This window comes from Trachurus japonicus, chromosome 16 (genome assembly GCF_045865225.1).
Source record: "Trachurus japonicus isolate A0001 chromosome 16, Traja_1.0".
In the NCBI taxonomy this organism is placed as follows: domain Eukaryota; kingdom Metazoa; phylum Chordata; class Actinopteri; order Carangiformes; family Carangidae; genus Trachurus; species Trachurus japonicus.
The window spans coordinates 25,287,906-25,310,325 of record NC_140922.1 but is presented as its reverse complement, the minus strand read 5'-3'; the positions used below and the strand labels follow the sequence as shown (position 1 = coordinate 25,310,325).

General features: G+C 42.3%; 1 protein-coding gene across 1 annotated transcript; it reads left to right on the top strand.

Moving 5' to 3' along the window:
- Positions 1 to 22,420, top strand: ibtk (inhibitor of Bruton agammaglobulinemia tyrosine kinase). The gene is made up of 29 exons (XM_085802777.1): positions 1 to 164; positions 930 to 1,855; positions 2,104 to 2,200; positions 3,876 to 4,000; positions 5,426 to 5,536; positions 6,595 to 6,765; positions 7,395 to 7,512; positions 7,807 to 7,987; positions 8,372 to 8,495; positions 8,849 to 9,026; positions 9,319 to 9,472; positions 10,519 to 10,903; positions 11,103 to 11,356; positions 11,456 to 11,542; positions 11,659 to 11,741; positions 11,964 to 12,001; positions 12,110 to 12,206; positions 12,332 to 12,433; positions 13,017 to 13,134; positions 13,295 to 13,355; positions 13,794 to 13,921; positions 14,039 to 14,151; positions 14,262 to 14,407; positions 14,605 to 14,723; positions 14,976 to 15,074; positions 15,272 to 15,427; positions 16,313 to 16,513; positions 20,639 to 20,771; positions 21,221 to 22,420. The coding sequence occupies exons 2-29, from the start codon at positions 1,532 to 1,534 to the stop codon at positions 21,344 to 21,346; spliced, it is 4,029 nt and encodes a 1,342-aa protein (XP_085658903.1). The 5' UTR covers positions 1 to 164; positions 930 to 1,531; the 3' UTR covers positions 21,347 to 22,420.

The following is a 22,420-nucleotide window of genomic DNA, read 5'->3' as shown; positions in this document are numbered from 1 at the left end:
ACCTAACCTGCAGGATTCCAGGCGTCCAGTCCTCTCCAGTCCTGACTCCTGTCACAATTTGCACCAGTGAAGATAACCTCCCCCGTTTTCCAGTAATGACACAGTGGATATACGTCGTTGATGCAACCTTCTCCATGTCCTCTTTTTTCTTTATCTAGCGAAAGGTAAGAAACGATACGACGTTTGTTTCCCCTCAGCAGCAGGACTGTTAACGCATCATGCTATAGCTTGCGATGATGTGTCAGTTAAGCTAACTGAATTAGCTAACGATAGCTAACCACACTTGGCAAATGTCCCCATGTTTATATTTTGTAATGTACACACATGCACACACACTCCTGGCCAGCTTAGATCCGTTAGTTGCCAGGTTTGAAAAAATACGTCGCAAACGATCATGTGCAAGCATGATGTGTAGCGTTATTCTGCTTGCATGTTAGCTTGCTGCTAACCACCCGGCGTTATTTGATAGATTTCTTCCTATTACGTGTTTTGTATAATGCTGTAGGTCTTTTTACATAGAGCCTCATGAAGACTTGAGTATTTGCCAGTGCACCCCCCCGCCCCCCCACCGAAAACTAATATCATGGTGCTTGGCTGGCTACGTAGCCTGTTACATAACCCTGGTGTTTAGCCAACATTAAAAGACTCTCTTATCATCGTACAGGCAATTAATACAGACTGCCCATATGCTAAGTTGACTTGCATATTCTTGTTTGCACAGTGCTGTCAAATAGCTCTCTGGCAAACCTGTCAACTCAGCTGAACTGAGCTGCTTAAGTCTGCAAATAGGTCAAATTTGGTCAGACCTTTGCACTTGCAGCCTTGGACCCGCACAAAAAGCTGTTGTTGCATTTTGGATTGCATGTATAACAAAAACAAATATGTGAATATGTACACTTTTGATCAGTGTCATGTTTTTTCTTCCCCAGGTGCACCTTACAATTATGGAGTTTTGAAAAAGACAGTGAGGATTTTGGGGGGAAAGGGGGCCTTTCCCCTCAAATTTGATGGTTGGTTGGACTGCGGGCCAAGAAGATCAGAGAGGGTTGATGTAATTGTTGCCTTTTGTAAATCAGTAGAGGAGAAACTATTTTTGCAAAACACTGAAATGTACCATTTTCTACTAAAAAAAGAAGAATTTTTGTATTTATTGAATATTTAATGGCACTGTATGCTGCAAGCACCTTAGTTTGTGTACGAGTCTTGGTCGAGATGGTGGACTGAAAGTAGTCGCACAAAGGCTCTGGAGTTGCTAGGGTGCGGTGGAAACTCAACACAAGCACAATTCTAGCACTCCAAACCATCTCGACCCTTTTGTTAATACTTTGTTCTTTATGTGTCTTTTGCCTCTTGGAGAGCAGCTTTGTTACAGTTTGCAATTTTAGTTGCAATTTTTCTTTTTGGTTTTGCTACCTTACATCATATTGTTTTTGAGTTTGCAATTGTTGGTGGTGGGCTGTCATAAAAGACTTTGCAACACACAAGAGGGAGGTAGGGGGGTTCACTGGGGAGTTTTGGTGGGAGGGGCAGGATGAGTCTGGCACCGCCGGACTGCACCCCCAAATGCCGCTCTCAGCAGCATGCAGACGAAGTGGTAGCGGCACTGACGGGTGGCTCTGAGGGGCAGCTCCGGGCGTTCCTGACATCACGCTGCCACAATGCGACCACCTTGCGGGACGCCTTCGGCCGCACGGCCCTCCACCTGGCGGCCTCGTTGGGGAAGAAGGCCCTGCTGGAGTGGCTGCTGGAGAGCAAGAACGCCGACCTGATGGTGAAGGATAAAGAGTCTGGCTGGACCGCTCTGCATCGCAGTGCCTTCTATGGGCACATCCACTGTCTCATATCACTCGTCAAGGTGTGTATTCACGTTAATTGTCCCAAAATGTGCTGTCAGGACTCAAGGTGTTTATTTGCACGGTTAACAAGGAGGGCCCATTTTACTAACGTAGTGAAATTAGTCCAACATCAGGAAAGAACATAATATCAAAAGTAATCTGTGGTGCTGCTGTTAAAGGAAACATTAAGTATGTATATGATTTTTCATTTGTTTGGTTCAGATTTTTACACAAGTATACTTAAAACATTTTTTTTTTCTTATTTCAGCATGGTGGACTTCTCTCCACCCAGGACAAGGAAGGTCTCTCTGTCCTGGACTTGACAATGAAGGACCGACCAGCACATGTTGTGTTCAGAAACACTGGTAATGAATGCTTAAGTCTTCTTCCTTTAAACCAGAGGTGTTCAACAGGGGGGTCGCAAAATCCTTGGTTGATTAGATTTTCTATATTTTTTTGTTTCCACATTTATGTTTGAAATAAAAACGTCGGTTTGAATAGCTTGTCTGCATGATTAGGCTACAGTGCAGCTGATAGACACTGTTGATATTGGCATTGGTATCAGTTTACAAGGTCACATGAATATGAAAACATGAATATATTAAACTGTGTATTATTGGAATAGCTTACTATCCAATGCACAAACCTGTGTACAGTTTACAAAACACAATTTCATACAATATAGCCAGTGGTCTCTGCTCCATCTCTCCATAAGTTTGGGGGTCCTTGACCTGAAAAACCTAGAAGACCCCTGCTTTAAACTGACATTTCTGTGGATAAACATTACACTATATCAGGGGTACTCAAATACATTTTTCGAAGGGCCAGAATTTTTCTTAACAGACACCTTGGGGGCCGCACATTCAAATAGGCCTAGATTGAAATTAAATTCACCTTTTTCGTCTAATAATTTAAATATTTTTTATTTTACTTGTAAGCACATCATTTTTATTTATACACTTCATGGTGTTTTGTATTATATAAAATGAAAAATCTTGACATTATCATATCATCATTTACATATCATGCTGGAGCTTTACACTGCTGACTTGTATCCTCAGACATGCCCTGTGATTTTCAGCTTAAATATGAAAGGAGGCTGACCATCACAGGACATGTCTGACTCTGTTCTGAGGATACAAGTCATTGGTCCTGAAATGTGTGTTTCTCTTCTATAAAACACATTCTACATCTCGGAGGCGACACACGGGCTTCCTTCACCTTTCAAACGAGGCAGAGCTCAGTGCCAAACAGTAGGAGAGACACAGGCCGAGGGCACCGGGACACAACACCGGGGGGGGGAGCAGGTCGTGCAGCTGTGCGCCGCGGACGTGCACGAAAAAACAATTGCGTCTCATCAAATGCGCACGGCTACGGCTTTTGAGTTGTGAGCGTGCATGACGCGCGGCTACATTGAATGGGTTTGAGCGCGCGCAAAAGACGCTTCATCTGAACGGCCCCCCATGCATGATGCACACACAGTTGAACCAAGACGGCGGTGAAAATCACCCACGGTCTCTGCAGACAGGCAGGGAAAACCCTGCAGTCCAGCCCGCTCCCCAAACACTCGCGCATGGTGATTTGGGTTCGTCAGCGTTTCTGTATCCCAGTGCAGGGCCTCACAGGCACACACAAACGCTCCGCACGTGTTTCCATGTCCCAGTGCTTTGACTTACAGGCGCACGGAGCCCGAGAAATACATTATACAGTAATATGTAAACTAGTAGAACTCAGTCGCGGGCCTGATTGGAAGGTTCGGCGGGCCGGATGCGGCCCGCGGGCCGCCTATTGAGTACCGCTGCACTATATGATGCAACTATTATCTCTTACTTTGTTACCGTTAGAGTCACAAGACTCGATGAGCATCATGGTGTTACATTCGGTTTAATTCAGCATTTGACACTTTCACATGCACAGGATTTAATTGCCTTTCTTGCCTTACTTAGACCTGAATTGACTAGTGGTTCAAGTACAGTCTTTAGGTGGAAGCAGTGTTGTATCTGGGTGTTGTAATTGTTTTTTCCCCCTCTCCCACTACAGACCCAACTGAAGTATACATGTGGGGAAACAATACTAATTTCAGCCTTGGCCATGGTAATCAGGAGAGCCGACAACACCCTGAGCTTGTGGATGTGTTTGCCAGGACTGGAGTTTACATAAAGCAGGTAGGCTAACAACACTGTTGTCCCAGCTCTCCAGGGAAGTGCCAAAGTGTTTTCCTACAGCTGAAGGCTTCCCCACCTGAAAACCCCTCTCTTGCATGCATCACACCAGCAACAGTCTCGCAGTTCAACTCTGTGCCAACATGTTGCATCAAAAAAAAAAGAAAAGAGCCAATGCACATGGGTACTCCAGAGGAGGCACACCACCTGGGTAAACCAGGAAAACAGTCCCTCCCCAGAGTCCTGTATTACACAACCCTCTTCTGAGGGTAACATTTGTATATATGTTTTTTTTAAATGTTGGCTTTATATATGACTTGGTGAATCCGCAGCTTTAGAGATGTTGTTGTAATTGAGAGTTTTAAACTGTGCTCTAGATGAATAAAGTTAGTGGATGTGGAACCAGGGCACATTATCACACTAGGAATGCTGTAATAACGTTTTTTTCTTGGTTAACGGTGATTAGGGATAAAATGAAACCATCTGTTAGTAATGTTATTAGAGTGAAATGGAGGGTGTAGTCGTGTTGCAGGCACGGATCAATCAGCTCTGTCTTCTTCTGTATACAGTTGTAGTTGTAATTTGTGACCGTGTTGAGATGGGCTGCATGGTTAGACAGCCAGGGGTACAATTTCATACATTTGTCATTTAGATGCTCTTAGTGTGATTAATATAGCTGCTGGCACCGGTGCAGCTACCCCCCAGTGGTGTGTGTACACACCAGGTGCTAGTTATAGTAGATTAAGTAATGACTGTGTTGAATAGGTTGTTATGTATTCTAAAGACTTGGCACTTGAAAGCACATTTTCGTGTTTGGTAAGAAATAATTAATCAGAGTCATTTTGTCATGATATTATTGCTGTTTACAGAAACTATGCTTGAGGTGTTGTTTTGTTTTTGTTTTTTTTGTTTGTTTGACCTGCAGAACTTGCCATGCTGTGTAATTTCATAAAGCCTTGTGGGGGGGGACTGGTAGATCTGGTTTCATGACCACACAATGACCCAGTGGCACAGCGTATAGTCTTTGTCTTCCTGACCCAATCCAGCAGGTGCCAGAGGTTAAATATTAATTCCACTATGACATGGTTTTAATTAAATGAACAGCAGTGGTGTGTATGTACAGTAAGTGTGTGATTGTCCACATCAATGTGATACTTCGTGAAACATCCCTGTGCTCTATTGAAGGCTTGAGAGGATTGATGTATTAGTAATGATGTTTGCTTTTCCACTTGTGCCCTGGCCTTTATTGGCATAGTGTTTTACTACCACTTGGCTAGAGGACATGGAAAGAGATGCACCCCAGCCTCTCCTCCTGTGAGGTCAAAATGATACTGAAACCCAATACTGACTGTTTTCCCTAACAAAGGACATGTAGTATTTAAAAAAAAAAGACATGATGTTCATGTTATCCTCCTCTTCTCCCTTTAGGTGGTTCTGTGTAAGTTCCACTCTGTGTTCCTGTCTCAGAAAGGCCAAGTGTTCACCTGCGGTCATGGACAAGGAGGACGACTGGGCCATGGAGATGAACAGACTTATCTGGTGAGACCCGTTACTTGTAGGGCATCATTTAGGTACAAACTTAAATTGATGGAATAATTCTTAATTTGGGTTGGATTTAGATTTAAAATGAATATCAACAGGTTCAGAAGTTTTGGTGGTAATCATATACTTGCCCATTACAGGAAATGAAGTCTGCTTCTGTTGATGCAACTTGTTTTAGGATGATGATTATCAGTCTATTGAGCTCAATTTCTATTACATTTGTTATGTTTAGGCTGTGTTTCCTTTCATTTCAATTGGCTTAACATTCCTGTTACTGCATATTCATTTAAGCCAATGTTGTTGTCTACAACTGATAAGGATGCAGTCTCATCCCTGCTACAGGCAAATAGATGCAGAACGAATTATGTTTTGTCTCCATGGTTGAATGCCGACCCTGGAAACTAATTTTAATCAGATGAGGTGCTATTTTTAAAAGAAAATGTGATTTCTAAAGTGTTCCCATTCTTGAGTGTTCACTCTTGGAGCCTTGAGTTTTAAAATGTGTTTCTGATGGTAGTGATAAATTGTGTCGTGATGGGAAAATCTTAAATGGTCATGGTGGAGCAGGGCATTCTCTCTGCAAAGCATACAGTATTTGATGATAGTTTTTAAACAAAAAGTGGCGTGCACTATAATTCAAGGCCTATGTGAGTACCTACTTGGAAAACCCATTTAAATGTCCTTTATAATTTTTCCATAACCCTCATATAACTTTTTACGTCCACGTTCTGCATGCATAATTTCTCACCTTTGCTAATGAATAAAGGCTGACCTTGAAAAGATGGCTGAGCTGGTGAAACACAATTATTGTGAAGTACATTGTTGAGCCAGTATCAACAATAAGTTTATGCAGTCAGTGCATCAAAAGAGCAGTGACAATAACAGTGCTGCGTCAGTGCTGTTATAGTTACTGAAGGCAAATTGGTGGTAAAGGAGATGCCATTATCAGTCTGGTTAAATGGAGCATGCAACATATTTTAACATTTCTGTACACATTGTTTTGTTGTTTTTTCTGATCTTTGAGTCTCTGTCTGTCTCCTTTTTCCTCTCCTCAGGTTCCTCGAATGGTCGAGGGTCTGATGTCCCACCACTGCTCCCAGGTGGCAGCAGCTAAAGACCACACAGTGGTGCTGACGGAGGAAGGATACGTTTACACTTTTGGCCTCAACACCTTCCACCAGCTTGGCCTAGCTCCTCCTCCTGCCTCAGCACATGTTCCTAAACAGGCGAGCAACATTTTTGTGTGAAATGGGATGTGGTTGTTTTGTTGTCTTAATGGGATAGTTCAACATTTTAGCAAATTGGTCCATTGCCATAATCTCTATAGTTTTAGGAGTAGGTTTGTTACCTTTCATTTTAGGTGCAAGCTATTTTTAGAATGGCGGAGCAGAGCGGTGAGCCTCTCAGAGCTACGCTACGGAGGCTAATGGGATTTCTTGGTTCCCTCATCAAACTCATCAAATACACAATCCAACAACTCCAACACGCTCTCGTGGACAAGTTTTGACCTGCACATTCACCACACTATGAGATAATAACGCAACGTTACGAGACAGAGTTGTTTTCGAGGGAAATTCATGCAAAACCGCTGATGCGCGTTCCCGTCGGTGGCAGTTTTTCGGCAAGCAGACTATGCATTTGCCTCGAAAACAACTCCGTCTCGTAACACACCACAACTTGTCCATGAGAGTGTTTTGGAGTTGTTGGATTGCGTACCTACTGCTAAAACTATAGGGATTATGGCAATGGGCCAATTTGCCAAAATGTTGAACTATCCCTTTAACAGACATGTTGTGTAAAGTTATCTTTAATGAGCTCTCAATTTAATAGACTATCATTGCAATATCTTGTACAGGTCTTCTCCAAGACGCTGAAAGGGAGGACAGTCATTGGAGTTGCAGCAGGAAGGTTTCACACAGTGTTGTGGACTAGGGAGGCTGTCTATACAATGGGACTCAATGGGGGCCAGCTAGGTAATCTCAACATGCCCAAGTACAAGGGCAATTGATTGATTGATTGAATGAACTTTATTAATTCCCAAGGTGGGAATTAGTTTGTCCAGCAGCACACGCATAAAAAGCGCAACACAATATATAAAACAGACAGATTAGAAGTTTCCTTAACACACAACACCCAGTAAAATTCAGATCAGTTCAGTCAGTTCATTGTTAATGTCTTAAACATATGCTGTGTATAGGCAACTTGATTTGTGAACATGCAGTAAAGTTTTTTTTTTTTTTTTTACTCCCTTGTGATTTAAACTCCAGGATACCTTCTGGATCCTAATGGTGAGAAGTGTGTGACCGCCCCCCGGCAGGTATCGGCCCTGCACCACAAAGACGTTACCATAGCCATGGCAGCAGCTAGTGACGGAGCAACAGTAGTTGTGACTGAGAAGGGGGACGTCTACCTGTTGGCTGACTACCAGTGCAAGAAAATGGCTTCAAGGTGAATGAAACAGTAATATTTAAAACTACTGCTCAGAAAATAACATATGAACAGTAATCTGCAGTATGAACTATCCATTCCCTCTGGTTTTCTAATCAGGTCTCCTTTGAACGACAGCTGAGAGTAAATCTGTCACTGAACTGGAAGCAGTTGTGGTACCTGTCCCTCTGCTCTGTGTGCTTTAGTGTTACAAACATGTGTTGTTTGGAAAGAGTAGTAGAGCCAGTGTATAAGATAGCAATAACACACCATTTGATTTACCTGAAGTCAGACGTTCATAAATCAGCAGAGATGATCGACTGACTGTATTTCACCAAGTCATATCCATGGATAGACAGCAATTCCTTTTTAAGAAATATATTATTTTTGCTTTGTCCAATTCAGGCAGCTCAACATCAAGAAGGTTCTGGTCAGTGGTGGCAGTCTGGACCACCGTGTGGACGCACAGATCCTCAATGACGGAGGCGGGGAAAAGGTGGCCATCTTGGCGTTAGATGAAGCTGGCAGGGTGAGTACATTCATCATCAAAGAAGAAAGGCTTTTCATCCCGTTATGCAGGTGAATTGTGTGGAAGTGCATTACCCCACTTCTTAAATTGTCCCAATTCAATTATGAAACGATAAAACTGAGGCGGAAGTGGAAGCCCAAAATGAAGCTACGTGTCGGCGCAATGAGAGAATATAGAACATATATTTTTGAAGGTGTTTTATTTTCTAAATGGTTATCTAACCTATGGTGTTACACAATAATTCAATTACAGTTACACAATGCCGAGTCAGGCCTATATGAGTCCTATAGATGAAAATGGTGACTAACGGTTACTTGTCCTTCCTGTTGTATTTTTTCCCCCCTCTCTCTCAGGTGTTTTGCTGGCGCTCCTCCGGCAGCTCGGTGAGACAGTGCCGGTGGGCGTACGGGCGTCAGGTTTTCATGTCAGACATAGCTCTCAGCAAGAACAGCATGATGTTTGTGACTCAGGAGGGGGAGGGCTTCAGTGGCGTGTGGGCTGGAGAATACAAGAAGTACGGTGAGAAGAAAGGTGAGGAATTTAGCAACATCGTGCACTGGAAGTTTGCTGTTGTTTTGCAATAGTTGATGGTCTCCTATCATTTGATATGGTTTGATAAGATAAGTTCGAAAATTGAACACTGACTTTTTGAATTTAAAATTTGCCAAAACAGTGGCATCATTCTTGTAGTACTCTAGTACATCATAAAGTAAAATTTTAAAAGACCTACTGCGGGGAAACACCTATAAGTGGATATCATTGAAGCAGGCTTTTTTATGTAAGTGACTTCATTCTGATTTACACGCTTCTTGTAATGTTACAGAGGTCAGCGTGGAGGTCTGCGGCCACTCAGATGCTGGGACGGTGTACGAGCGAATCCGCCTGGAGAAACTCCCGTACGTCCACAGAGCTGTCAGCATCACCATGGACTCTAAAGGCCGAAACTTTGGAGTGCTTCAGGCTGACTCCAAAACAAGGTGGGAGATCCTTCCTAGTGCCACTAAAATGCCACTCAGACAAGTAGAACTTGATGTTTAAAAAGATGCTTTGTCATCGGCTACACGTGTGAAGTGTAAGCTGTTGGTAAATACAAAGATCTGTTCTGTCAGGCAGACGTGAGACAGACGAGTGAAAAAAGCAGTTTAAGTTCATTCAGTGTAAACACGGTGTTAATGAGTGACACTCGAGTGATGATTGAAACGGAGGAGAAAAAATCTTCATAATGATTTTTAAGAGAGAAACTTGAATCAGTGGCTCGAGGAGGCTAAATAATCCTGAATGAAGTTTGGATCCTCTGATAAGCATTTTCAGACTTCCCCCTAGTTTAACACTACAATTTGTAAATTTTTGTTGATTTATATTATTGTCAACTTTTGTGGTTTATTGTGGACGATACCATAATACCACTGAAACATACTTTCAAAAATGTAATTGCTAGGGCTTTGACCCACAGTTGAATTGGCTTTGCATGCCTTATGGCTAATTATAAACAGTATGTAGCCATCAACATAGTTTAAACCACTAAATGGGAAAAGAACGTAAAGTATATCTTGAAGATACAGACCATACCATCATTCATTGCACAGGTAACTCTGCCATCTAGAGGTCAGAACCTGGGCCTTCCTCCAGTAGACAGACTCGGAGCATTATCTCCACAGGAAATCATTGATAACAACTTACTACTAAATGTTATGTTGGCACATTTACTGGTTGGGCTGAACAGGGGACTATTTATCTCAATCCGGTGTGGTCTGAATGTCTTCTCCACACCCTGTCAGTGATATACTCTACTGTTTTCCTAAGGGGAATAGCTTGACGATTTAGTGTATTTTGCTTTTACATCTTTACATTTATGTTTTAATTTTTAATGGGAACCTGACCTTTTAAAATGGGAGTAAGCTCATCCAATGATTTCTCAGGTTTCACAGATTTTCCTCTTTGTCTGTGATCTTGATGTACAAATCATTTTTCATCATTTGAATGGTTATTGTGCACTGACATCCACCCTGTGTCTTAATTTCAGCTTGTACGAGGTTCCTAGCATTTCTCCATCCTCCTACTTCCAACACTTCCGGCGCCTTATGGACGAGGCAGATGAAATGGACAGCATCCATGACGTGACGCTCCAGGCCGCCAATCGCACCTTCGTGGCTCACAAGTACATTTTGTCAATGAGGTCTGAGTTCTTCCGCAACCTGTTCATGTCCGAGCACTGTGGCGATGACGAGGAACTCGACAAGGAAGTGAGGAGGAGTGAAGATGCCGTGGGCTGCGATCTACTCATTTTTGAAAAGATCCCCCCGGACATGCTGGAATATGCCCTGAACTTCATCTACACCGACTCCTGTGAGCTGCTGGTGCACGGGGCCCGGCCAAGAGTCTCAGGGGCCCTGATGGGGCAAAACCAGGTGAGGGGAAAAAAAGATCTTATTCACTAATATCCACTTTATACTCTCAGCAACATCAGTCTGATAAACTGTAAAACGCTGTAATATAATGTAGCTTCAGTCCATATGAGACACTTGCATTAGTAAGAGGTAAAGAGCTGAGGAACATTTGGCTCTGCTGTGGTTATTTCATGGAGACTACCTTTGTTACCTTTGGCAGGATTCAGAGCAGCAGAGGATTATCAGCAGCCTGCAGGACTTGGACCTGGGAGGTCGCTCAGCCATTGAGGTGTACCGCTCCCTTCCCTCTGCAACCAGAGGAGAGGGTGACAAGGCCAAGAGCAAGGGCTCCAAGCATGGCAAGAAGGGGAAAGGAGGCAAAGACAAAGCTGGAGCCAATGAAGGGGGGGCCAATCCTGTCAAAATCTTGCAGGGTGTTGCAAAGAAGCTTGGCCTGGGCAGCCTGTCGGCACGGTGAGGCACACAGATGTTCTCTAAAACCTGAGGCGCAATCATATTTTGTCATTTCTTTGTTCGTGTATCGTAATTGTGTTTTCTTTTATTCCTCGACAGACTGGACGGAGTCAAATATGAAAATGGAAAAATCAACATCACTCACAAGAAAATTGGCAACAAACCCAAATTCTGCCAGAGAAAATGGTGTGTGCATGAGTAAATATTGTAGTAGTATAGTTGTAGCCTTGGATTGGATTGTAAATAATACATTTGATATGAAAATGATAAATGTATTTTTGTATTGTTTTGTTTCTCCACAGCTCCTACCTCTGTGATGTTACTCTGAAATCTGAAGATGGGAAAGAGTTTCCTTGCCACAAAAGTGTCCTCTGTGCCAGACTAGGTGAGATAAGTCAGCACATCATTAGTAGAGATGTTATTGTTCATAAACATACACAACACCTACAGCATTACTCCCTCTAACCCGAGGCTGTGTTTGTTAGTTAGCTGTATGTCTGCAATTTGTGGAAATATCAGCTTCCTCTTTGTTATATCACTTCAACTTGGTTTGGTGTTTAAATAAAGAAAATGTAAGCCTGTGTTTATGTGTCCATCTTTACTGCAGAGTATTTCAACAGTATGCTCGGAAACCCCTGGATCGAGGTATGGCAGGCTTTTAGTTCATATTGATTTATTCTTTAACAAACCACTGTACAGTAATGTAAATGCAGTGTCTAGTGCTGTTAACACAGTTTCCTTGCGCCCCCTCAGGCCACGTCCTGCAATGCACTGGAGATGCCAACTAGCTCTGAGATTCTGCACGTCATTCTCGAATACATTTACACAGACGAGTCTCCCACCATTAAAGGTAACCCCTTAAAAACTTCTGAAAATATATCTGTGTTGTGTCAGATGTAGTACTGGGTTTTACTTCATCTACTTGAATGGTAAAAGGGAACATATTAACAATACTTCTCTTCCTTTACTTCACAGAGTCTCTGAATGTCGAGTTTGTCTGCAATGTGCTGGTTGTGGCCGATCAGCTGCTCATCACACGACTGAAAGAGATGTGTGAAGTCGTCATCACAGAGAACTGTATGTTTCATTTGTTTCATTCACTTACACCTGAACCCATCTTCTCTCACTTTCACGCAGCGCTTATTTCATGTAGAAGTATTTTATTGTCAGTATGTTGACATGTAGGTATCTCAGTAACACCTTTCTAGGGAATTTCTTCAGCCAGCATCCTACGCACTTAAATCAGATGAGGTGCAGATTAATTTTCAACTGTAGTTCAAGTGGCAGTTAAGTTTAAATGAAGTAAATATGCAGCTAAATTTGAGGACAGCAAATTGCATCTCTACAGTGATTTGCAGTTGGCTGAGAAAATGTGTTTCTATGAATAATGAATACCTCCAAAATAGAGAAAGATATTGGCATATTAATATGATTAAAAGATTCAAGCTTGAATCTAAAACTACTCCAAGAGCACAAAGAGAAACAGATGGACTAATGGCACAAGATGACTACAAACGTTGCATCATTTTTTCTCTTGGTCTGTGTGTCTTGTCCATTGTCTTGTAATCTCTCAATTTCTTTCCTAATTATATATTAGCAGAAACAAATATTATTTATTTTGGTTCTAGACCATAACAAAATCATGTTTTGCTCCCCTCAGTGACTCTGAAGAATGCCGCTGAGCTGCTGGAGTTTTCTGCCATGTACAACGCTGAGCAGCTGAAACTCTCCTGTCTTCAGTTCATTGTGCTCAACATGGCCGCTCTGCTGGAGTCAAGGTGAGAATCAAGTTTGGATTTTAAACAATTCTTGCAACACACAGTTTCAGATCACTTCAGCAATTTTCTATTACATCTTTGTTTCATAGAGTCACATGTAGAAATATTTGAGCCAGTAGGAAATAAGTAAAACCGTTTTATCATCTTATTTCTCCCTCAGAGCTCTGGATATCCTCAGTGATGAGGTTCTTGTGGATCTCTCTGCAACTTACAGGAGGATGGTGAGTCAGCTTCCACCCCTACACCCTAGACACAGCTCTGTAGCATTCCCCATGACTTCAGTGTTTCCTTATCATTTCCCTTGTGACCTTCATTTTAGCCTTTTAACAAATACCCATCATTGCCCCCTGACTTTCAAAAATCCCTCAGCAGCAGAGGCTGATCTAGTAGACTGTAGCAGGGAACTAGTGCAACTGTTGTTTTTGCTTCTTATAGCATTTGCAGCTGAATATAGCCACTTCTCATCTGCTACGCAGGGCTTCTACCAAAAGTACAGAAATGCAAGTGCACCATTAAAAATAACATTGTAAAAATATGTCAAATATTGCCATTGATGTTATGCAAATGTTCATAATAAGTGATATCTAGCACTGGAAATGTCGTGTTGTGATATGAGTTGTTCTAACTATTTAAATTGTCCTTTTATTACTGTATATCAGATTCCAGCCATGCAAAAGAGAGTTATCACTCCATACCCTGGTGCTCCAGACCTCAGTGTGTATGACGATGAAGACCTGGACTCTGCATTCAGCCCCAAACCAGAAGCAGAGCTGGATCACTCCTGCAGGTACACAGGGACAAGTGTTTGATGTAGTACAGTTACCAGGATGTGTACAAGTCCTTGTAACTGCCTTTGAGATTTGGTGGAGTATCTGCCATTGATTCTACAACATTGTACCCCTAGGGACATCCTGTTAAAGAAGGCAAAGATGAAGGCTAAGAAGAAACCCAGGCGAAGATCTGACAGCTCAGGGGGTTACACTCTGTCTGATATCATCCAAAGCCCCCCGACTGCAGGTAGACTTAAAATTACTTGCATTTGTTTGATACAGTATGCATTTGTTTTTCATTGATTCGTCAAGGTGAAATCCAGTGATTTAACCAACACAAACACTCTCTCCTCTCAGTGATCTCCCCGTGTCTGGTGAAGTCGGGCAAAACCAACTCGATAGAGTCGCTGCAGGAGCTGCTCACATCGGACTCAGAGGGCAGCTACATGGGGGTGGGCAGTCCCCGAGACATTCAGTCACCTGTTTTCAATGACAGGACTGAGGTCAGTATCTCACCAACACAACATGCATATGCACAAATTTTTACTGTGCACTTAAATACAAGTCTTAAATATCAAGATCAGCATATGTAGTGCATGCCTGTAACTAAAACTATCAAATATATAGATAGTTTGAACATTTAACATCTGCCATTGTATTATTGTGCTGAATAAGTGACATGTTTGTTGTTCATCTGCAGGATGAGAAAGCTTTCAGTCAGAGGCTGAAGACTCCACCCAGCACCCCAACATCCCTGAAAAACGGCTTCCCAACTCCCCCCAACTCTGCTACACAGAGCATACACATCACCCTGCCCTGGTAAGATGGACTTGATTGGACCTAATATCAGTTTTCCCCTCCAAAAAAAGAGTTATTTGACAGGCTTTGAAAAACAAGTTTCAGATTTGATATAAGGCACTCAGGGTTTTCAGCAACAGATTATATTTCCTCCCACTTTGAGGAGGAGGGCTGCAGAAAGAAGGGAAAGTTTCCATCCCTACCTAATAAATTACTGTTAAAAATTAAGCTGTATATTCTTACTTACTTAGTATGTGTGACTGTAATCTCCAGTCCTAGTCGTCCACCCCCGGTCTTGGATCTGAGAACCATCATGGACATGGAAGCCAGCTCTCTGCAGACCCTGGGAGCAACGCCCAAAAGCCCTGGAAGGTGTGTGACATCTCCATTATTTACAAGATCAAACTGGTATTTACAGTGACATTTTCACATTTCACAGAGCACTGAATAGGAAACCATGCAGGTAGAAGGAAGAAGCATAGCTGTACTGCTCCAAATGAGTGGCCTTTTTTTTTTTTTCACTCTCCTCTTCTTCAGTTAACTCTACATATTTTCCGTCCTGCTTTCAGTGTCGGCACCAGCATCAAGCACTCCCCTGTTCCCACTAAACTCTCCCAGAAGCAGAGGAAGATGCTGGCCATGGCCAACAAGGAAGCCAGTGTGGAGTCCACAGCATCCAAACCAACCCCCACAGTTACCCCTTCCAAAAGCAGTGGGAAGGCGTGGTGAGTGGCTCCTTTCGATGGGTTTACAGCCTCTCACTGGTTGTGCACTTCGAAGAGTTCTTCACAGTTTCATCAGTGCACACATTTTGCAAATGGACGATTTACCTTGTGTTTTTCTGGGGGGGATTTTACCTTTTACATTCAGTAAGAGACAGGAAATGTGAGGAAAGAAGGGTTTGACACGCAACACCTTTTCCCCAACTGGGAATAAAACTGTGATGGCGCAGATGTGTGCAAGTCTTTATTGTACAGCATAAATATTGTGTCCACACGGAAGAAGGAGCAGGATTTTCTAAGTATTAGTTGAAGCTTTTATGTAGATTTGACTTCCAAGGCATCGTTAATACAAATCTGATCTACTACAATGCAGTGAGCAGACCTCAGCTGTTAACACAGGTATGCAGTGTATTACAGTCAGGAAATGTCCACAACAGGTGTCTGCGTTACTTTCCAGCTCTGTCTTCTGCTCTGTGATGATACTGTTTTTGAATTCAGCCAAACTAATTGTTCTCATTTGCATTGTTTTTCTTCTGATGTAAAAAAAAAAAAAAAAAACAGGAACTTACATGAAATATGAGCATGGTTTAAAAAAAAAAGAAACATTTTAACTAAGGAGGTGTGCAGCAGATAAAATCAGTTTATTATCTTAACATCCTTTGACAAAATGACATCAGCTATGAGTGAGCAGAAACACAATATCGAGCTGTAGACGGTGCAGTTTTGCTTTCTAGGGATGCAGCATTTGACGAAACTATTAACACAGCCGGTCACTGGATCCGCTCAGGAGCCCTTATAACAACTGTCTACTTTCTCCTTTACTATAAAATTAATATACAGTATCACACATTCTCTCTCCCTCTGTGTGCCATTCATTTCTGTCCGCAGGGCAACAGCAGTTCAGTCCCCGCCCTCCTCATGCTCATTTCGGGCTCTGCTGGAGGAGGAGGAGAACCGCTTAATCAGAGTGGGGCAATCAGGAACACAGAGGGGCCAAGCTGCTCAGGGATCGCCTGTCACCACTACACCTGCTGCCAGGAGGGTCACGTTCAAATGTTCGGAAAGCAGCGAGCCAGAGAAACAGACGGGGTGAGTAGTATCACTTACAGACAGTACACTCCCAGGCAGAAACACACATGTCAAGACAAGAGCACTTCTGCTTCTGTACTGCTGGTTTCCACTTGGTGACACTGTTGAGGTGTCTTCATAAAACCAGCTTCACGCACCATACTTGGGATATTTCATTCTGTATCAGCTCAGTTCAAACTAACCTCATTATCTAACCTCATTACAATGCCTAATCTGAATGCACAAATACTTTTTTTATTCCTTATTTTTGAATCCAGTTATACTGTAGATTAAAAACAGAGTTAAGAAATGAAAGAGGAAGTGTTAACCACAGGCTGATTAACAAAATGCTGAGCTCTACATCTTATCAGTAATCTCACAGATTGAGAGAGTTGTGCGGCTCTGGTCGGACTGATCTGAACAACTCTAAACGACCCGGCGCAGCTGGGTTGACCTGCCCACAGACACCGAGTCGCCCTGACCTTTACAGCATCGACAGACAGCTGGACAAACACAGACACACACACACAAGTCCAAGTGCAGTCCATAAAAATATATTGCTAGCTGTAATAATAGTTTTCTTGCATAAGGCCTATTTCTGACTGAAAGAAACCACTTGAGTTGTTTGGTCATCTCTGCCGGTTTTCAGTCATTCAGATCTCATAAGTGAAGCGCTCCTAGTCGTCTGCAAATGCATCTCTCTTATCATACACTTCCTCTGCTTTGCCCCGGCTTCACGCTGAAATCTCAAGAGCAGGCATCTAGATATTTAACAGCTGTGTGAGTCGCTCTTGTGAAGCCGGTGATGTTAATCAGGATTGATAAGGGCAGACCTCATGTCAAAACAGATCATACAGAACAGGGAGCAGGTTTCAGGTTCCTCCTGGTATTTAGATGAGATGGATGAGTTCAGGGCTCAGGAAGCAGCAGCAGCCGTCTCGTGCATTCTCACGTCTGCCCTGTCTTTCCAGATTTTTAAGTCAGACTTACTAGAAATGCCTTATCTTATATGATCATCATCTTTGCACTTTAAGTGAATGTCGGACTTTTTTTTCTTTTTTTCCCCCCACCTTGTGTCATCTATATAGTTTTCAGATGTGTTTCAGATTCCTCTCTTCGTGGCATCATTTTTGGCCACATTCATAATGAACATTTAATGCCTTTTGTCTCGCAACTATGTAGTAATCACTTTAAGCAACACAGGTCAGACTGCAGAGTCCTCAGGTCATCCATGAGACATGCACTTTTGGAGAAGATAAATGTTCAAAGAGGAAGTGATGTGTTCTGCATTCTGGTTTTTGAGAGAAATGTGTGTGTATGTGTGTGTAAAGGCACACATGGTGCACAAGGCAGTTATTTTACATTTGCAGGAAACAGATTGAAATATACTGTAGATTGCTACATGCTACATTGTTTTCTTCAAGGCACCATGACACCCACAATATCATGAACAGGGGTGTCTTTTTATGACACAACGCAATTTCCAAGATTGACAGGAAAAGTAAATGGCATTAAGCAACTGAGGAGGAGGAGGGGGGAAAAGCCATCTACTAATATACTGTCCATTTCGTCCAAGTCACTTCTCAGTCAGTCTGTCCATTTCATAAATCTTCTCTAAGATTTAAAGCCAATTATCGACCATAGTTAGCTCAGTGACCAGTTATGGATTCTAACTTATTTTCTTCTTGCTGCTACAGTAAGTGTTTTATGGAAGTGTCTGTCATTTCCTGTTATTCCTCCTGGTAGATCTGCCAAATAAAGCAACACGCATATCAATCAACATGTTGCATGAATCTCTAAATACTAAAATAGTCGAATCTTTCAGCAGCTCCAGTACATGTGGTGGAGATTTTACCTCATCATCCCCACATCCATCCGCTCTGACATTTGTGTTCCGTCGATATTTTACAAAAAGTGAAAAGAATTGGGACAAATGAATAGACCAAGAAATTGAAAAGGCAATTCTGTCACTTTTTCCCATTCACTGGTTATTTATCGTGGTGTTCTTTCTCCCACTTCTCCGTCACCTTAGCCATATTTTTGGTGTAGTTTGGAAACTGCTCAGCACCATTATTTTATCAATTCATTTGACTGGCTTTTGCAAACAGTATTTTTTACTTGGTGTCTGAACTTTGTTCACCTCCATTGTATTACAGTAAACAGTTGGACTTAAATTCATACAGGACACAAAATAAATTCTGTTTCAGGTGCAGTTATCTAAGTTATTATTTTTCTTTAACTGGTCCCACAAAGTCAATTTCTTTGGAAGCAGAAACATACCACCTGCAGTCTTACTGACGGTACTCGCTTGTCAATCACTGTTTACAAATGTCTAAGATCCTCTTTAATTTAAATAATTTAGACAGTGTGTCAATCAGCCTCTTCACTTTCAAGTAGTGGGGAATCTTTGCTTAGGTGCTTAAACGTAAAAACTTTTCCTGGCTCTGTACTGGCAACAGCCAGGGACAGAGGAGTTGGTTATGTTTTAAGGTTATCCATCTGTCTCGTTCATGTGAGCTCGATATCTCAGTAAATCCTGAGGGGAAGTTCTTCAAATTTGGTACAGTTCAGTCTGTAGACACATCTTCCTCTCACCTGTGTCTGTCTTGTCAGTTTGCTTTTGGGAGGTCTGCCGTCTCTGAGTGCCCTTCTGTTTATTAGATATCCAGATATTCCATTTTCCATTTATTACTGTATTAAATCTCTTGCACATATAAATGTGCCTTGTGACTCTCAAGCAATCGGCTCAAGAACCTTTTTAAAAGATTTTGATTGCTTTGTTGAAGTAAGTAAACACTAAAAAGAGTGGTCGGTTTATTTTCCTCTCTGACTTGCACCAGGATAGATCTTCTTTATCTGCCCTCACTACACCTGGCCTGAAATAAACAGAATTTTACATCAATATCACAACTTCCCTCTGCAGACCTGATTTAAAGGTGCTGTACTGTACAATGTGTTCTTATAGCCACAGTTTTTATGATTAGTTTGAAATGTGTGCTTCCTGTAGGAATATGGTTTTGGTTCGATTTTTCTTTCTTATTTTTGTCATGACTCTACTCTTAACTGAGTTATTTAATCCATTCATGTCTCAATACAAAGTTACTGAACCTGATAATAATGGTTATTACATGTGAGTCGGCAACATAATCATATGAACTGTGGCTTTAACAGGGGTTAATATGGTTTGAGTCCGGCCTGCAGCCCTTTGCTGCATGTCATCCCCTGTCTCTTCCTAATGTCCCTGTCTCTTTCCAAGTGTCCCATCATAATAAAAAGGCAAAAATGCCCCCAAAATACCTTTTTTAATTCACTTATAATATTAAGGTACCAGTGTAATGTTGCCCTTCTCCATAAACCTGTTGACGTTCAGGAGCTCCCTCTTTGCAAAATGCAAAGTCTCTTTTCTTCTTGAGCAACAAACTTAGTCTCTCTTTGTGTTAATTCATGTTCTTCTAACTTCATCAATGTTCAAGGAAAGGATTTTGGAAGGGACTGGGGGAGAATGGACATATTGTATGCATGCATACAATATATTTTGATGTACTTCTGTTGCACTAAAGTAAAGGCAAGGGCCGGTGCCTTAAAACATCTCTGTTCATCCTTGATAGCTTAATTTATGTCCAGGCAGTTTGAAGTATTTTATCTCTAATGTCACATTTCTGGAAATGAACCAGAATGGATCTGGACATGGTTTCATTTTGAAGTTTATGGCCAATCCATCAGTTCATTCGTGGGACTGACAGTGTTCTTGTCAGATGTCATGCTTGCAATGCTCGCTAATTCATTGAGCCCCTTCTGTGTCTGCTTCAATCCATTATACAGTACGTGGATGTTATTACAGCACAGTTTTCCTTTCTGGCTCCGTCCGTTTCTGTTGTCTGAGAGAATAAAGCAGAACGAGGGACTCTTCCTCTTCTACCCATTTACTGCTCGTGCTGCGGTGGTGAACTTCACCAACAACACTTTGTAGCCAGTAACGTGTACAATCTAGTGGATCCAAGAATCGACTCCTACGCTTGTCAGTAGTAGTTGATTCTTTTTTTTTTTGTCTTCGCACCTTGACTCTTGTTGCTTTCACCATCATGGACACTGATGCCCATCCTCACTCAGTCTCTCCCTCTCTGTATCACCTTTCTCCCCCTCCAGGCCCTGGGTGCTAGGTGCAGTCGGCAGCCCTCCCCTCTCCTCCCTGGTGACCTTTGCCTCCATTGTGGAGGAGGAGAAGCAGCAGGAAGCTGCGCTGATCCGCAGCCGAGAGAAGCCGCTGGCGCTCATCCAGGTAACGCGTCTTGTCTGTGTGCGTTAGCGCTCCACACACTCACCCACACATGCACACACTCGTACGTGACTGAATGTATAACTTGTACGCACAGCATCCCAAGTGGAAAAACATATCAGGGGCCGCGTGCCTCGTTTCCGTCACATCTCACAGACATTCATCTAATGAATATCACATTCTGTTCAGGCCTGGTTTTGAAATGAGCTGCTTCCAGTTTTCTCTGACAGCCCTCTCTGCTCCTCCGCAGCTGTTGCCAGGTTTCTGTCAGCGCCTTCACAGAACACTTTTTTTTTCTTGCGGCTTTCTGGTTGCCATTATGTAAAATGCTCTTATTATCATTACGTCTCAGTGTCAGCGTTTTCCCTTTTACCCTTAAATGAAGCATGGTTTTGTTACCCACAATATCCCCCCTCTTAAATCTTTTTCTCCCATCCTTTTTACCCTTGTAGATAGAGGAGCGGGCCATTCAAGACCTGCTGCTCCATTATAAGGCCCGTGACAACCCAGATGAGCTGATAGTGGTTGAGAGGTCTTCCAAAGGTCCCATGGCAGCCCCAACCTGGAACAAACACTGATGTTTAACAGCACAGCCGCTACATACCATCAAAGTGAGAACATCCCCCTACAGTTGTCATTCTTAATTGTTGGCAGCACTACTGCTGCAGCTTCCCCTGAAACAACACCATCATATCCATCAGTCTGTGTTGAGAAAGACCCCAGACACATCCAGAGATGAGTCCGAGGCCAGTCAATGCTTTCCTCTGCAGTGTTACATTAACTGTTTGATTGTTTTATTGCTGCTCATCATTTTTGCTTGTGTGTGAGATAGACTGAGTGATGTTCATAACTGAATGTGGTCCTGAGGAGACCTTTGGGCCAGAGATTACTTGTGCGTCTGATAGTTATGTCTATGTAAAAAGTAAAAGGAAAAAAAAAAAAGTTTCCCAAATAAATATTTTTAGTTCTGTGAAGATAAAGTTGCCAAAGAAACAGGAAGAGATGAAGATGTTAAAGCCAGAAAATGGGTCCAAACTACGTCGCCTCGAGGGCTTGTGTGTGTTAAATCAGCGAAAGCGCTCGATGTGATTAAGAAAGAAAGAGTGCCAATTATCAACCTTGGCAGAGCATCAGCTGTGCTTCAGAAGTAGTGTTAAGCGTTTACCAAGGCAGTCTTTTATTTTTTTAAGGTCCTTTTTGCCTTCTTAATACACTATTTTGACTTATAGCTTAAGCTGATTTACAGTGGCATGGTAATCCTGCTGCAGCCCATGAATATCTTAGTTTAAACATTGTTTGATGCAGTTACAGTGCATGGATAGATTGTGTGGTACTGGCTTTCCAGCCCCTTGAAGTTATATCACTACCATTTTCTTTTTAGAGTGGTTGTGCCTTTTTATCAAGTAATGATGAAATGCACACAAGTACAGCAGCTATTCCTTTTCATTATTTTCTTTTCTTTCATCATTAGTTGTGTTACTCTCCAGTTTTTTCTTCTTTCTGGAGCCAAGTAAGCTCAGTAGGTACCTCAGCTCTGGACCATGTTATCTCATCTCAAGATGCCATTTGTGTGTGTGTGCGTGGGTGTGTGAGTGAGATGTAGGGATGTGAAGCGAAATGGCATGCAATAAAATATCTCACCTGTGCAATGA